Genomic DNA, 17,922 nt, shown 5'->3' with positions numbered 1-17,922 from the left:
AATCTAAACTTGTGGGCTGGAGAGATGGCTCAGAGGTTAAGGGAACCAGCTGCTCTTCCGGAGGCCCTGAGTTCAATCCCCAGCAACCACATGGTGGCTCACAGCCATCTATAGTGAGATCTAGTGCCCTCTGCTGGCGTGCAGGCAGAACACTATACATAATAAATAAAATAAATATTAAAAAAAAAAGAATCTAAACTTGTATGACAAAGTATGTTTTTAAGGCACTAAGTATAATATTTTACATAGTTGTAGTTTTTTATTTCATTTTAAAATGCTGGCTAGCTTATTCCCATTAAAATTTTTCTTTTGCTGTACTATTATTTGGCTCTTTGACATTTGAAATTTTACTTTTTAAATCTTCTAATGTCATGAATATTTAAGGACACATGATAGTGCCTTGTCTCTGTCACTGTATAGGACAAAACCAATAGTTTTCTTTCAAATTTCTCTGAAAATTATTTAGATCTGTATTTCAGACAATTTGAAAAGTTTGTTTTCCTGTAATAAGATTCAGTGACACCATATTAAGTGTTTTTCTTTTCTTCAATAGTATGAGCCTATTTGTTTAACTCCTTAGCCTAAAATCCCTATGGAAACCTTTTTCATTTTTTTCATATCCTAGTATCCCAATTTTGTTTAGTCATGTGATATTATGGTAGCCTCCTGCTGCTTGCAAGGAATAGGGGAAGGTTTAGAAAAGTTCATGGTCCTAGAGTTAGTGGGCATTGAAAAGCCCAATTAATTACTTTATAATTTAGAGTATGAGTTTTCTTTTTTTTAATAATTTATTTACTTTTATTTTATGCACACTGGTGTTTTGGCTGGATGTATGTCTGCGTGAGGGTGATGGATCCAGGAATTATATACATTTGTGGGCTGCCATGTGGGTGCTGGGAATTGAACCCAGGTCCTCTGGGACAGCAGCCAGTGCTCTTAACCACTGAGCCATCTCTCCAGCTAGAGTATGAATTTTCATAGCTGTTGTTTTGATGTATTTCAGAGGAGAATTTGCCCTTTGGCTTGATGGAGATCTCTACCATGGAAGAAGCCATTCCTGTAAAACGTTTGGGAATCATACACTTTCTAAGAAGGAAGACTTCTTTATCCAAGACATTGAAATCTGGGCTTTTGAATAAGTACAGTGCTCTCGGTCATAGCAGGACATGGGCCCAAACCTGAATGGACAATGCATAGCTTGGAATGTTCAAGAAGCAATACAATTAACATGTCACTCGTGCTTTAAAATCAGTCTGTTTTGCCATTTACTATAACTATAATTTTAGAGTTTATTTTTCAAATCATGTTTCTGTCCCAGAGTTCTTTTGTTTACACCATGGCCTGGGTTCCTGTAGTGTAACGGCTAGGTGGAGCTTTTGTCCGCATATTGTAGCACTTTGATCATCGAGGCCACCACATTTTCAGTTCATGTTATCTCAGTCTCCTAATTAGATGGTGCTCTGCTGTACAACATTTTTTTTAACCTGTATTTTTTTCTTTTTATAGAGCAGTGTACTTGGGACCTTGAGGAAATAAGGTATAGATACTTTTGTATCTGGTGGAGTTGACACAAGTAACATTTGGCCTGCTTACCATTTTCTTCTGAATGAGAAACCATATGCCAAAATAATACATGTTTCATAGACCTCTTATGGTTCTAATTCACCACAGCATTCTCTTTATTCATTTTGTAAACATTCTCGATTTCATTTTAAGAAAATGAAATTTGAGGAGAAGCCTGATCGGCATAGACAGCAGCACACACAATCTGCAGGTTTGGGCGCATGTTTTCATCACTTAATTGTCAGATAAAGAGTTACAAATTGACAGAGGAGAATGGGAATTCAATGATTCTATTGGATTTAATATATTAAACAAGTAATACTATTTACATATTTGTAGCTTAATAGGGCATTATCATAAGTACTACAACTAAAACTTGCATATTTCTTCAACATTGTATCAGATATACTGTTTTACAGTTCTGTTGTTTTAGCCTTGTTGCATACCAACTCCCCAAATACATTTTCGATTTGTTTTTTTCTGCTCCAAAGGAAATAACTTGTTTTGAAATAAAAACCTTGTTTTTTTAAGTGTTCTATGTTCTTAGTTCCCGTTAGCATCTGCACTGTCACAGGACAGTGACTGTAGTAGACAACACTGTAACTCAGTAGACTTGGTGAATATGCAAGCTTACTGTCAAGTGGCCTCAAATGAAGATAGAATAAACTAGCAGTTGTATTTTTTCTTGTAGGAAACCAACAATAAGCCATTGTGGCAACAATTCATCAGTTAAATTTCAGAGCTTCATGTTATGCAAAAAATAAATCCTGCTGTTATATATGTGACAGTGACTCTGTGCTGAAAATTCAGCTGTTCCACACAAATGTTGTATATCTTGTAAATTGATGTTTAAAGATAGTTTTGTTCTTATAGAAAGTGTTGACTGCCAGGTTGCTTATAGCACTTTAAATTATTCTGAAAATGAAATTACCAGCCAAGTATGTTGGCTTAAATAGTTTTAGTTATATAACTCTTAAAAGTACCTAGTTCTTTTGGGAACAGTTTAGATAATTATCTGAAGAAAGCATAATGTTAATCAAAATCTCTGGTGTTCTATGACACGCTGTTACTGAAGATGAATAGAAACGGCATCGTTTCCTCGTCTGTGTAAAGCTCTCATTACAAGTTAGGTGATAGTGTCTAGGTTAAATGTTTATAATATAGGGAATTGTAAATACATGTATCCTTTCCCCCATTAGTCTTCCACAGCAGTATTATTGTCTTTGTGGAGGTGACTAATCATAAAACTTTAAAACATCCTGTAATGGATTTCAACTACAACAAGGTCATAGAGATGTATACCAAATAAAATTAAATGCATAAATGCAAATGAGTTTGGATTTATTCAATAATCAAGTTATTTCCATATCTAAGCACTGGAAGCCTACTCCTGTCTCCTGACAAGTGTCCTGCTAGCATGCCTTGTGTTGGTATGGCAACCAGAAGTGATCCAGGTTTGATTCAGTTATAGGCAACACCAGTGTTTCCAATGTTTGGAGAACCATTTGCCGGAAGAATGGCGTGATATGTTTGAAGTGTTGGCAGAGGGGAGAGAGTGCATGACATATGTCTCAGTGACATAAAGAGCCAGCCTCATGCACAGCACCATGCAGTTTATTTTTTAATCTCATGGAGCTTTTGAAAATACTTGAGTGGAGGAATCACATAGACAGATGTGTCGTTTAGGAAAAATTTTTGTGAAAAAATAGATTAATAGAGGAAAAACAAGCAAGTCTATTGTAAAATCCGAGGAAAAAGAAATGAGGTCTCAATAAGAATAAAAAAGGTATAAGGAATGAAGTGAGAGATTTAAGAATTGGGCTTAACAGAAGCTGGCTGCCAGCTGGGTGTCAGCATTTAAGGTAGCTGTGACTGAAACACATTCTGTATGTACTTCCTGAGTCTTGCTTAAAGCCGTGATGACTAGTGCTGCTTACATTTATGCCAATAAATGAATAAGGAATAAATAATCTATGAATGTTCAGTGGAGCAAAGTCTTATACAATTGCTGAATTTAAAACCAGAGATATTTTCCTTCCCATTCTAACAAAGAAAATGCCATAAAACATACAGGTCACCAAAACAAACAGACAAAAGCAGTATCAGTTCTACTGAGGCAAAGAAAAACCTCATTTAATACACGGAAGTTAACACTGAGTTTCTTATAGTCAATGCTAACAGTGACCAATATTTTTAACTAAAGTATATAACTCTGAAACCAAGCTAACTATAATGTGAGACTGAATTCAAAAAGAACTGCTAAAATTAAAATGGTTTATAATACTTTGTATTAAATACAAAATGTCAAGTTATGTCTAAAAATAATAAGAATCCATTATTATTACCTGTTAGACAAAATACAGATTTAACTCCTTTAGAAATTGTTAAGAATGACTAAACTGAAATTCCCAATACTTTAAACACATGATTTTGTTTCTAAACTAGTTCGAGTCATTAGTCTTAATATTTCTAGTGAAATCTCTTATGTGTAACATGCACATCTGTTGCCACAGTGAGAACCTGTCTGCCTTAAAAAAAAAGGAATGAGTAAGAACTGTTGCATTTTTTGTTCTTTAGATTAGATTTCAAAACAGTGTGTGTGTGTGTGTGTGTTTGAAATAAAACACAGAGTTGAACTTGGGATATTCCAAGTTCCTGTTATCAGGATTTCAACTAATGCTTCCTCTTCTCTGCATGGAAAGATTCTGCAGGTTCCAGGATAAAATATTCAAAGTTCAACTTTTTTGAATTTAAGAATACACTGGTAGACTAGGATCAGATGGAAGGGGAAGAGGACCTCCCCTATCAGTAGACTGGGGGAGTGGCATAGTGAGAAAAGAGGGAGCAAGGGTGGAATTGGGAGGGGATAGGAGAGGGGGCTACAGCTGGGATACAAAGTGAATAAGCTATAATTAATAAAAAATAAAATATATAAAAAAGAATACATTGACACCTGTCCTGTTCCCTGTCTTCTCCTGCTTCGATGTCTATCACATGTGTCCTTCTGAATAAGGATGGAGCATCTTCCCTAGAGTCTTCCTTGTTGTTTAGCTTCTTTAGGTGTACATATTTGAGAGATTTTATCCTTTATTATATGGCTAGTATCCACTTATGAGTATATACCCATGTGTGTCTTTCTGCTTCTGGGTTACCTTATTCACAGTGATCCTTTCTAGTTCTCACCATTTGCCTGCAGATTTCATAATTTATTTCTTTTTAATAGCTGAGTAATATTCCACAATTTCTGTATCCATTCCTCTATTGGGGGACATCTAGGTTGTTTCCAGCTTCTGGCTATTACGAATAGAGCTGCTATGAACATGGATGAACAAATGTCCTTGAAGGGAACAGGACAGGAGCCTACCACACAGGGCCTCTGAAAGACTCTACTGATGGAGGTATCGAAGCAGAGGCTGAGACTCATATACAAACTTTGGGCAGAGTGCAGGGAATCTTAAGAGAGAAAAGGGAGATAGAAAGATCTGGAAGGGACAGAAGCTCCAAAAGAACAACAGGACCATAGAAACTGAGCCCTGGGGGCCCTGAAGAGAATGACATGCCAACCAAGGACAATGCATTGAGAGGACAAAAAAACCCCAGCTCAGATGTAGCCCATAGACTCAGTCTCTAAGTGGGGTACCTGGTAAGGACAGCAGGAACTTTCTGGCATGAACTCAGTGACAGGCTCTCTGATCACCTCCCTCTGCGGGGTGGGGGGTGCAGCCTTGCCAGGCCACAGAGGAAGACAATGCAACAAGTCCTGATGAGACCTGGTAGGCTAGGGTCAGACAGAAGGGGAGAAGGACCTTCTCTATCAGTGGACTAGAGGAGGGGCATAGGGGAAGGAGGGCAGAATTGGGAGGAGATGAGGGAGGGGGCCACAGCTGGCATACAAATTGAATAAATTATAATAAATGATAATAAAAAACTTAAAAGAATACACTGACAATCCTCTCTATATTGTATTGCAAAGCAGAATCACATCCATACTCTCCAGTGCCAGTTTCTTTCCAGATTATCAGCATTTCTTCTGGAACTGGAGTAACTCCATGTAAGCAGGAATTCTGTGAATGAGAAATCTAAGGTCACTATACCTCTTCTGCTAAGAAAACAATTTATTAGTTCTTCTGAATAATGCCCAACTGTAAATTCAGAAACTAGCATCTTTAGAGGGAATGCTATTTGTAAAGGATAATCTGAAGATAATCAGTTTTACTTCTTAGAAAGTATGTACTTGAAGTATGTTCATGAAGTGCAACAAAGATAGATTAGCCTTAACCTCTCATTTGCACCCCGCTTTCCAGGTAATGAACCATCATTATTGGTTTTATAAGGCCATTGATAGCGTCTGTTTCTACGTACTTGAGCAGAAAGAGGAAAGCTGACTAAAGGAACCCTTCCGGAATTGAACCACAAAGAGAAACTTAAGCATTTTTATTGAATACTGACATTTATTTATGCACCAAAGATGATGCAATAATTTTTCGAAAAGACTGGAGAATATTCTGGTAAATAGAGTACTTCCGTAGCTGGCATGAGGCTCTGGTTTTGATCCCTAGCACTTCACAAAGTGGCAATGATTGAATCTAAGCCTGTAGTCCCAGCGCTAAGGAGATAGAGTCTGGCATATAAGGGTTTGAAGTCATCCTTAGTTAAATAACATTGGAGACCACTCACTTTTTTAAGTCAAACTTAATTTCATACAAATTTTCCCCTAAAAAAAATGACTTACGTTATGCCGCTGTTCTACTTTATGCAATGTCAGTTTTCTTACCTGTAATGTGTGGTTTTAAATCTATAATAATTTTATCAATGAAGGCCAAGTATTTTTGCCTAAAAAGGTAAGTGAAATTTCAAATATCAATATACTTGTTATGTATGATAGTCTGTATTCTGAGTGTATTTTGCCAAGATCTTCATGTAGTAACCTCATAGAAACAACACCAAACGCCATTTATATAAAATCATTTTATTGAGACCATTCCTGAGCAGCAATACCTTGTAATACATTATCATTTAGCAGGAGAGCAACGGAGAGTTGATTTGTTGAGGTCTTACTCAAGGAGAGTAATCACAACATGGTCGTCTTGGCCTTGCCAGAGCATCTCTCCTTCGAAGTGCACCAGTCCATGCTTCCTGGCACGCATGAGGATGCCCACCACTTTATCTGAAATTCGAACATACCTATCAAAGAGTTCCCCAAAAGTAACCTGGATTTTGCTATCTCGTCTGTGGCGGGCCATGGTGCGGATCACAAAGCACAATTCCATAATTTCCCGGTAGATGTGCTCCTCGGCTCTCTTGGCTCTTTCAGCTGTCTTACTTCCCTCCTTGGGACGGCCATAGCCCTTGTCTCCCTTGTGTAGCCGAGTGGACATGGCCAGGTCATAGTCGAATTCATCACTGAAGGGGTTGAGCTTCTGTGACTGTATGTGCTCATCAGCCCACTGCTGCCACCTCCCTTTCAGGTTGTCCACTTGGCTGTATTTCCGATGGGCCTTACAGTTGAGCGTCTCTGAATATCTGTTTGCCCTAAAAGAGAAGGTGAAGAAGCAAGGTTAGCATGCAAACAGGAAGTACCATTTCCCCTTCGTACTTCCCATGTGCAGTTTCTATCATGATAAAATACATGTCACTACTTACCAAAAAATACATAATTTTTACTTTCACACATATCATTGATCACAATAACTATGGATTAACGATAACAATGGATTAACCACTAACATCAAATTCAAGTTAAAAAAAATTCTTCCTTACATATAGTATGAAAGTATCTACTTCTAACATGTTGCATGTTTTGAACATTCCTGAACTAGAATCAGTTCTTATATGGCTTCTGAAACCATTTCTTTCCCAAACATGCATTTTGGTACTACTGAAGATTGGAATAGCTATATGTGGAATTTCATGTTTTTTTATGATAGCCTATTTACATTAATAGTGATGTGCACACATTTTTTAAAGCATCAGGTTGCACAAATAGAAAACATCTGCTAGCAGTAAGAACACATAATGAATGCCATATACTGTCATTCTTCCAAACACTTCGTTACTATTCTCCACAATCATCTATAAGACACATAATATTTCAGCTGTGTAGATGAAGAAACTGAAGATAGAAAGATTAAGGAACATATTAAAGATAGATCTGTTAAGTGATAGACCAAGACTGGAATTGGAAGCCAAGTTAAGCTGTCATAAGAGGTCAGTTCAGTATGTAACTCTTAAGAAATACAGCTGAAGAATCTGTAGCAGCTGAAGAATCTGCAAAAACCGAAGCTAAATGCAGTGTGATGCCACTAGCACTCGGGTAGCATGTGATAAGGGGTTGTATTTCAAAGGTGTGTGCGTGTGTGTGTGTGTGTGTGTGTGTGTGTGTGTGTGTGTTTCCTTGGAATTTGGAATGCATTTTCTTTATTAAGCACAAAACTTTTGAAATCCAGCATTATTCTATATCTCCAGTTTAGCAGATGTTTTCTCACTTTTCTTTGTAAAAAAGGAATTACTCCATCTTCAAAAAGCACCCACCTTTCTTCCCCAGAACACAAAGTGGCCTCATGCCTGGAAGCATTGGAATTGAAGATATGAGTTCTTGCATTATCTCTATGAGTGGCATGACGGGACCCTATGAGCACTCATAATTCACTGCTCTACGCCCAAGAGTAAGCTAAGGTTAGCTGTCAGTGTGCAAACTTCCTAAATTCTGCTCGGGCGACAGATGAGTGACTGAATCACACGGTAACTGTTTCTAAGGCTTTTTAGTCCTCTGTCCCTGTGTCATGAGCTCCGTTCTGTCCGGATAGCCCTGAGATTATGAGACTCATGACATCATTACAGAGTCAGGGGACATGTGTTTGCTGTAAGGAAGATGTGCAGCAGCAAGTGCAGACACCAGGCCTGTATGTGCTTTAAATGCACCCTCGCAATAAAGTCTTTTCAAAGAGAAAACATCCACTAGATGGCGAAATTTCATTATTTCCCATGTTTGTGTTTCAGAAAGTCTTAGGGCTGTATGGCTCAATTAGTAGGCTAGCATGGAAAGGGATGCTCTGATCCAATATGTGTTTTTTGTTGTTGTTGTTTTGTTTTGTTTAATAGCCATGTGGAGAAAAACATGAGACCAGTTTAACTGGGAAAACAGCACACAGTATTTTATACATGTTTATTGCAATCCCTTGAGTTTGAAAAAGTGCTAAGAGCAAACACTGAAGTGGATTTCACTCAACCCCATTGCAGCGAACTGTCACCGCTTTGCCATCAGCTGTCTTGCTCACCTACCAGCGTGGGCTGCAAAATCTTAGAAGAGTAAACTGTCTGTGCCCTTGAAGCCACAGTGATGAAGACAGGTGTAACCTAATGATCACAGCTGCCTTAAGTTTAAAAAAAAAAAAAAATCTAAAGGTGCCTTTGAAAAAGAGCATGTGCCACCTACAAGGAAGGCATGATGTCTTTCAGGAGGTACAAACTTCTGAAATTCTGTGTAGGTGACAAATGTGTGATGCATTCAAGTCATTAGCACAAACTCGGGGATCTGGCCCATGTTAAAGATTCATATGCTAGCCTTTGAGAGCTGGCTGCTTGGCCACTCCATCTGTCCTTTTTTGGACACCTTCTAAGCACTGTTTGGGTAGCCAGTACATTGTGGGAAAAGTCCCCTAAGAGACATTATTAATTTGCAAAAATAATTCGAGTAACTAACGTGTAGAGGCACCAGGCTGACGAATTTAGTGATTTTAGGCACAAATGAAAAATGTTACATTGGCATCCTGGTGATTAGTGAACTTATAACTTCAAATATTATTCTTTTTCTAAACAAAAATATGATATTCATTAATTCTATATTCATTATAGGTGAGTTTTAGTAGCAATACACAGAATTTTAAGGACTTTTTATTTGGTTTTATTTTTTTATTAATTACAGTTTATTTACCTTGTATCCCAGCTGTAGCCCCCTCTCTTGTTTCCTCACAATCCTACCCTTCCTCCCTTTTCTCCTCCCATGCCCCTTCCCCAGTACACTGATAGGGAAGGTCCTCCTTCCTTCTGTCTGACCCTAAGTCTATCAGGTCTCTTCAGGGCTGCCTGCACTGTCTTCCTCTGTGGCCTGGTAAGGCTGACCTGCACTCACGGGGAGGTGATCAAAGAGCCTGCTTCATGTCAGAGACAGTCCCTGTTCCCCTTACTAGGGAACCCACTTGGAAACTGGTGGGGTTCTAGGTTATCTCAATGCATGGTTCTTGGTTGGAGTATTAGTCTCAGAAAAGACCCCTGTGCCCAGAATTTTTGGTTCTGTTGCTCTCCTTGTGGAGCTCCTATCCCCTCCATGTCTTTCTGTCTTCCCCTTCTTTTATAAGATCCTCTGCACTCTGCCCAGAGTTTGGCTATGAGTCTCAGCATCTGCTTTAATACCCTGCTGGGTAAAATTCTCAATCCTCATTCAGAAGGCAAACAGGATAGACCTCAGAAGATGGAGAAAACTGGGAACAGGACAGGAGCATACCACGGAGGGCCTCTCAAATATTGTTATTATGTGAGTGTTATTTTTAATTTTGATGAAGGAAAGAAAGGGATAGTATAGAATCGTTCACACTAGTGTCCAGAGGTGATTTGTTTAAACTGCATGTTTTATGACTTTCTGGCTTTTGCTTTTTAAGGTATAATTTCTGTCTTTCACTTTGAATTAGCAGTGTAGATGCTCTAAGTGTTGGAGCTCAATATTGTTTAAATAAAAGTTTTTGTTGGTTTGGAAATAAATCTATGAAGAAGCAATAATCTTTAAAAAGAAACAATATCTAAATCTCATTACATTGTAATATTGTTAAGTCCCTAAAATAAGAGGAAATGGAATAAAACAATAATTAGAAAATAAGTCTGTTTTAAAATACTTGGAAGATATATGTCACAATGGCTCTTTTCTATACCAACAAACATCCTGTATGGTTTTCTATTTTAGATTGTTAAAATGTATGAAAGTGTGAGGTTTAAATTGGAATTATAAATCCTTATATCCCAGGATCTTTTTGGTCACTGATAGAATGATTCCATGTAACTGCATGCTTTAAATTTTCAGGTGAAAATAGTTTAGATTAATGGTTCTCAACCTGTGAGTCATGACCCCATAGGGTCAACCATTTTTTTCAAAGGTTTGCCTAAGACCATAAGAAAACACAGATATTTACATTATGATTCATAACAGTAGCAAAATTACAGTTATAAAGTAGTGGCAAAAATCGTTTTATGGTTGGGGGGTCACAAAACATGAGATATTAAAGGCTTGCAGCATTAGGAAAGTTGAGAACCACTTCTTTAGACTGATCTTTGAAAAGATAATTATAGTACAAATTGACAACAAAGCAATTCCCTACATATTTTAGGAGGCTAACATTGAATTCAAAATCTCCACCTGTCATAGATGACAATTATTTCCTCTCTAAGGAATATGCATGGTGACAAATGCTACCAGATATGATAGGCAAAGTACATCAGAAAGTTTAACTTCTTTAACAGAAACATATCACAAACTTACTCCTAATTTACCAACTCTAAAAATGGCATCAGCTTAATTCTGCTCTCTTACCTGAATGCAGCTTATTAATAGTATAGTGAAAATATGGGAACTACTTTTCTCATGTTTCTGTCATTCTGGAGCAGTTATGTGAGTGTTTTAATGCAGTAATATTGAAACAGCGAGGGTTGTTTATAACCTGTTCTAGTGGGTGGCACTGAACGTTCTCTAGTGTGTGTCCTTCACTCAGCTTCAGTTTGTCAAGGGGGCATCAGAGTGAATTTCCTAGCACACGTTTGGGATAGCTATGAACTGGTGGTGTCTTCACCTGACAGTTGGTACCCAGTTGTCTTTGTGGCTGGAAAACCTCAGCTCCTCATCCCACTATGCCGAGAACTACTGAGCGGAGTTTACTCCTCTCCGAATTGGCACTGACCAGGGACTATCACTTATTTGATCAATGGATCAATGGGGTCATATGTGTCAAGATTGCTATCTAAACTGTAGTGTCATTATTACCAATCAGCAGCTATCATCTTTGTTTTCCTAAGAAGCTTGAGCCCCAGGCCTTTGATTTACAGATTGGTAATAGGTCCACGGAAAGCAGTAAACATCAAGCTGGGTTGGAAAGATGGCTCCGTGGGTGAGAGCCATCTTTCTTGCTATGCAAACATAAGGGTTTGAGTTTGAGTCCCCAGGTCCCACACAAAAATCAAATAAAAATGCATTCTAGGCATGGCCAACATTCATGTAAGCCCAGCACTGAAGACAGGTGGATTCCTGGATGCTCGCTGGCCAGTCAGGTGAGCCAAAACAGCAAGCTTCAGGTCCAGTGAGATACCTTGTCTTGTATCTAAGAGTGGAGAACAATACAGCAAGACACGGCCTTCCCTCTCTGGCCTCCACATCCGTGCATATGCATACATGCATACACAGATGCATGCATGCATTCACACACACACTCGCGCACACAAATTAAAGGCCGTTATTTTTGTTTTTGTTTTAAAGCCCTTCAACATACTTGTACTGAAACCCTGCACTTTGGAGGTTACTGTGATCAATTAAATGGATACTGTGCCTTATGCTAAGAGAATGCGTGTAACACGGGTTAAAACGCAAGCTCTGGTTCAGCCTTTCTGGCTGCCTCACTCACTCTTCCTGTGCAAGTCTAACTCAGGAAGCCTGAAAAGGGTGCTGACACCAGTCCCCACTCGTAAGTGAAACAGTAATGGTGTGGACCACAACGGCCACATCCGAGGTTAGCACTGGCCTTTCAGGCCAGGGATGGGCTGCCCTAGAGGACCCACTCTAACTGGCAATACATCTCTGTCTATATCCGTTGCTGGTTGGAGCTCCCTGATGATTGAGACATCGGAAGCATTCACTTACTGGGAGAGCAAGGGGCGTTTGATCCTGGCAGCAGCCACCTGCACTGCATCTTGCTCAGGCCTCTCCTCCATGTCCCCTCCGTAGCCACTGTCCTCTGTGTCTATGCTGTCACTCTTCCACTTGGGCTCCTCCTGTTCCATCACTTTCCAGCCCTTGGTCAGCTCGGATACCAGGTTGGTGCATTTTCTTCTCCGTGTGGGCGAGTCATGGCTGAGGAGGATTCTGTCAATGTCATTCTCTGGCAGAACAGCCTCGGTCCCGCTGCCGTCGTTCTCATACCTGTGGCTCAGGTAGTTCACATCTCCTCCTCTCTCATAAGCCTTGCTGACAACTGTTTTGGTCACCTCTTTCCTTTTGATGTGGGAGACCTCCGCGGCTTCTTCTGAGCATTGTCTCTCTCCGTGCCCATCTGGCTTTGGAGAAGGAGGTTTGGGGGCGTGCTGGTGGGGACTGGGACACACCCCTGGTTTAGGAGTGTGGGATGGGTCCTGAGTTGCTCCAGGCAGCCAACCTGTCGGCTCCTGGGCCTGCCGGGTGCTGTTTTCATTCGCCCACTGCTGCCAACCTCGGGCCAAGTTGATAACCAGGGTTGCTGTGCGTACCTTCCGGAGGGCACTCTTGGCTGGCCCCGCCTCCCTTTCCGTTTCTCCAGGAGCCATGCTACCTGTTTCTTCTCTGCTGACAGCCTGGACACTGGCTAAAGAGGGAATGTGGTAGGGAGAGGTGCCTGGGATTTAAATAGAAGCAGGGTGTGCGGGGGAAGGAGAGTCCGTGACGCTGGAAACTATGCAAAGCATTTCTTGCCAAGATGTGGTGCCATCGGCCTGACAGGATTCTGTTTTTAAACCCTGACAGGTCCCATTTCATCACACAGAGGGACATCTCTGGTGGCCAAAGAACACTGATATGTTCCCTCCTTTCTTCTCCAAGTGCCAGAATGGAAAGTACGAGATTGAATCATGTGCTCAGCTTTAGGTTTTCCTTGACCTTAAAATCAGATCCTGCCATTTATAGGAGCATACAGTTATGCACAGATTGTCCGAGAGTATTAAAGGCTTGTTCTCAGCGAACCCTCGGTAGCCCTCCATACAGCTGGTTATCTGGTCCCATTCCATAGCTGAGAGAAAAGATATCTAACTTCCTGCAGATAATAATATATGAGATTCAAATCCTGAGAGATGCCAAGCTTGAGCTTCCTTCCGTTCTGCAACCATTAGAAATAACTTGTAGAAAATTGTCTCATTGGATCCTCATTTTCCAGATGGAAACATTGAAGCCCAGAAGAAAAATAAGGTCCAGATGGTAAAAGACTAATTATTGTTTTCTATCCTCTTTTGGAGAGAAAGCTTATTAATAGACATTAGCATATAATATATATTAATTTAAAACAGTAAACTATTCTAATGACATAAAAATTAAATTTTTAAATATTTTAGAAAGTATTGTTAAAATTGATCTTTTAAGCTAACAAAATAATTCAATCCATATAAAGACAAAATAAATGGATGCTATCTGAAGCATGCTCTCAATTCTATTTTATTTTATTTTGAGATAAAGGCTCATCATGTAGCCCTAACTGACCTGGGACTTGCCATGTAGAACAAGTGTTTTTCAGACTCTCAGTATTCCACCTGGTCACTGAGTGCTAGGCTGAAAGGCATGTATCAGCACCTCTTTGTTACTGTTTTCTTTTTCAATGCAGTTTATTCAGAAACCTTGAACAATCCTCGGACCCTGGGGAAAGCCAGCCCACAGCTTAAATAGCCTCTGGGTAGCCAACCCAGGCGTGCCATGTGGGCAATGCAGATAGGTCCACATACATGGAAGCCAGCCAGATCCTCAGCCTTAGCCAAATGTGGAATTGTTCGTGACAGAGAGCACTCACCATCGGGAAGGTGGAAGGTGGAAACCAGCTCCATCTTTAAGGCATAGCATTCCGCAGCTCTCTACAGTTCCCCCTTTTTGTTTTAGACGCATCAGGCAAGAGTAGAGGTCTGATCTCTGATATTAGAAATAAATTGGGACTTTGTACCGATGTTCGTTTAGGTGTCATCCACCCAAAGAGCATCAGACCCGTCTGATACCTTTTTCTCAGAGGCAGGACCTGGGGCATCAACCCGCATGCAACCAGACATGCTCTTCTCTGGGTCCAAAGCGGCTGACCCTGAGTGCAGTGCTTAGCCTCGCATCCTGAGCGTAACATTTTAGCTTTTTATGGTATCCAACCATGCTTGGGGAGAATGTCCTGCTTCAATGGCTGTAAAGGCCTGAATGATCAAGGCTGCATCACACTGTTGTGAGACTCTAATCTTGCATATATACCACAGGCAAACCAAGGAGACCAACACCAGAAGGCCTGCTAACGCTCCCATGCCCGCCCATTCCTTCAGATGATTCATGGCTGCAGCAATCCATGATGATAATCCTGTGGCTAGTCCTGCGTCCACTCTGGTAGAATTTACTGTGACAATGGCCACTCTCAGCTGCTCCATCGTAGTATCGAATTCTCCAGTCCAATTACCTAAAATATAGCTCGACAATTGTTTAGACAGATTTGTAGCACAGGAAAAATTCTCATGTTATATGCTAGTGACTCAAAGTCCAGCATATTTTCATTGACAGCCAAGTTGAGCGATTTGCCATAGGGTATCAATTTGCTCCTGCACGAGGTCAATCCTCTGATTGAACACCATCAAGCTTCCTTTTAGTTGAGCATTAATTCCTTTATGTACAACTAAGGCATGAGCTACATTGGCTAAATGATTGTTCAGGGTCTGAGCAGTCTGCCCAGTATGACTCATGGCTAATGCCCCGGTGGTAGCTCCAACAGCCGCCAATGAGATGGTAGTAACAATGGTGGCTGTAGTTCCAAGATCCCTTTTCTGTCTGAAGAGAGTCATAGCGTGAGGGGCATCAACGGGCACAGGCACGCAGTGAGGCATGCGAGTATACTGTTTTCTTTTTAATGATTAACTGTTAACTTAGTTCATTTTTAAATTATTTCTTAAGTTACAATATAATTACACCATTTTCTTTTCTCCCTCCAAGCCTTCCAAATGTCTCTACATGTTCTTTTTCAATTTTATGGCCTCTTTTTTCATCAATTGTGAAATGTATGTACGTGTGTGTGTGTGTGTGTGTGTGTGTGTGTGTATGAGTTTACTAAGTAAATAAGTGCAACCTGCTGGTCTATACAGAGTTATTTGTATGAGGCCTCAATCCTTTTTTGTTTGTTTGTTTGTTTGTTTGTTTTATTTTTTTTTATCAGTTACATTTTATTAACTCTGTATCCCAGCCGTGTCCCGATCCCTCATTTCCTCCCAGTCTCTCCCTCCCTCCCTCATCTCCACCGTGCCCCTTTCCAAGTCCACTGATAGGGGGGACCTCCTCCCCATTCATCTGATCCTGTTTTATCAGGTATCTTCAGGACTGGCTGCAAAGCCCTCCTCTGTGGCCTAACAGGACTGCTCCTCCCTTCGGGGGTGGGGAGACCAAAGAGCCAGTCATTGAGTTCCTGTTAGAAATAGTCCCTGTTCCCCTCACTTTGGGAAACCAATTGGTTACTGAGCTACCACAGGCTACATCTGAGTGGAGGTTCTAGGTTATATCCATACATGGTCCTTGGTTGAATGTCAGTCTCAGAAAAGACCCTGTGCCCAGATATATTTGGTCCTTGTGGAGCTCCTATCCTTTCCCCATCAGACTAACTCCCCTTCTTTCTTATGATTCCCTGTACTCTGCCAAAGGTTTAGTCATGAGTCTTTGCTTTGAAAACACTGCTAGTTAGAGTCTTTCAGATGCGCTCAGTAGACTCCTGTCATACGTTCAATGCACATCCCATCTGTCTTTCTAAACAAGGCTTGATCATCTTACCCCATGTCTGCTCAATTGATTATCTTTTTAGGTGTATAGATTTCATTATGTTTATCATATCTTATAGGTCTATATAAGTGAGTATATCCCATGTTTGTCTTTCTCCTTCTGGGATATTTCACTCAGAATGATCTTTTCTAGATCCCACCATTTGCCTGCAAATTTCATGATTTCCTCCTTTTTGATTGCTGAGTAGTATTCCATTGTATAAAAATACCACAATTTCTGTACCCATTCCACCGTTGATGGACATCTGGGTTGTTTCCAGGTTCTGGCTATTACAAATAGAGCTGCTATAAACATGGTTGAGCAAGTGTCCTTTTTGTGTACTTGAACAAACTTTGGGTATATACCTAGCAGTGGTATAGCTGGGTCTGGAGGAAGCACTATTCCTATTTGTCTTAGAAAGCGCCAGATAGCTTTCCAGAGTGGTTGTACCAGTTTACATTTCCACCAGCAGTGGAGGAGGGTTCCCCTTTCTCTACAACCTCTCCAGCATGTGTTATCGCTTGAGTTTTTCATCTTGAGGCCTCAATCCTATACAGAACACTACAGGCAAGTAAGGAATGCTTAGAGCAGGAGAAATAATGTTCCCCAGAGAAGAGCCCATCAATGGTTATTCAACACCAAATGATCAGGCCTGAAAACACACATTCCTCTTTCTTTTTAATATTATACATATTGGGAGTAGGCAAAGACAATTTTTTGAACCTTTATAACATCAAGTAAATAAGTATTTTTAAGAGGACTGGAAAAATAATTCATGTGCACAGAAACAGCATCTGTTCAGTATATTAGACCAGATTAAGAAAATGTGCAGGACTCAGCATTGGGTAATTTCTGGAAGACAAGTAGTCTTTTCCCCCATTCGCCACTACTTTAGACTGTCCATCCCTCTTTCCATTCCTTCAAGCCTGGCATACATTGGAAACTGTTGCCTGTGAGCATTATGAAAAGTATAAAAGTTAATTTTGTCTGCTAGACACATTCACTTTTTAAAAAACTGGTGTCAGTTTTTCATCGTGCCAGTTATTCATGCCCTGGGAGTCAAACAATTTTGGAAATATTATAAAACTCTTTCTAGAAACCTGTCAGATGTGTTCTCTGAGCTCAGCGGCACTTGATAATATCAATAGCACAAAGAAAGAATTGCTCTTGATTAACTAGGGGAAATGGGATCACAAAGGCAGGGACTATTATAAACAATAATTTAAATCTTGGCTTAAATTCCTGCCCTTCCTTTCTCAAATGTAGGTCCATTAAACTCTGCTGAGTTCTGCTTGGATTCCACTCGTCTCCCTGGAAGGTCATGGTAGAATGGCTTCCTCTGAGCTCTCAGAAGTGTAGCCCAGGGCCAGGTTGATTTCCATCTCTACCTTCGAGCTCAGTATTGTTCAGGCTACATCCTGATAGGGAAGAGATACGCTGAAGATGCTAACAGGGCCTCATAATCTAGCAGGCACTGCAGACAGCTGCCTGAGCAATGAGGTTGTCAGCAGATGGCCTTTAGGGGACAGGGAGTGGCTCCTGAAAAGATCTGTTCATTCATTTGGCTTTGATGCCAACTGCAGCCCTTCAGACATTTACAG

General features: G+C 40.3%; 2 protein-coding genes across 17 annotated transcripts in view; one reads left to right on the top strand and one right to left on the bottom strand.

The window, feature by feature from the left end:
- The window catches only part of Oxr1 (oxidation resistance 1), a 423,086-nt gene extending 420,193 nt beyond the window's left edge, over window positions 1-2,893 (top strand). For all 16 annotated transcript variants that reach the window (XM_060389497.1, XM_060389508.1, XM_060389500.1 and 13 more), the window contains one exon: window positions 1,004-2,893. In XM_060389497.1, coding sequence (XP_060245480.1) covers window positions 1,004-1,139 — 136 coding nt within the window. In that variant the 3' untranslated portion in view covers window positions 1,140-2,893. The remainder of the gene's footprint in view (window positions 1-1,003) is intronic.
- A 3,654-nt stretch (window positions 2,894-6,547) lies between these two features.
- On the bottom strand, window positions 6,548-13,146 carry Abra (actin binding Rho activating protein). Its single transcript, XM_021628408.2, has 2 exons — window positions 12,461-13,146; window positions 6,548-7,095 (listed from the first exon to the last, which is right to left on the bottom strand). The coding sequence occupies exons 1-2, from the start codon at window positions 13,117-13,119 to the stop codon at window positions 6,618-6,620; spliced, it is 1,137 nt and encodes a 378-aa protein (XP_021484083.1). The 5' UTR covers window positions 13,120-13,146; the 3' UTR covers window positions 6,548-6,617.
- Window positions 13,147-17,922: the final 4,776 nt, after the last annotated feature.

Source organism: Meriones unguiculatus, chromosome 8 (assembly GCF_030254825.1).
Source record: "Meriones unguiculatus strain TT.TT164.6M chromosome 8, Bangor_MerUng_6.1, whole genome shotgun sequence".
In the NCBI taxonomy this organism is placed as follows: Eukaryota; Metazoa; Chordata; class Mammalia; order Rodentia; family Muridae; genus Meriones; species Meriones unguiculatus.
Note: the sequence above shows the minus strand (reverse complement) of the source record. Positions and strands in the feature narration are given on the sequence as shown.

What these genes read in the sequence shown, in the direction of transcription:
- Abra (XM_021628408.2), bottom strand. Translation starts at nt 13,119, where the DNA reads ATGGCTCCTGGAGAAACGGAAAGGGAGGCGGGGCCAGCCAAGAGTGCC. An exon ending in AAACGCCCCTTGCTCTCCCA is followed by an intron (nt 7,096 to 12,460) that starts GTAAGTGAATGC and finishes CTTCTCTTTTAG; the next exon opens with GGCAAACAGATATTCAGAGA.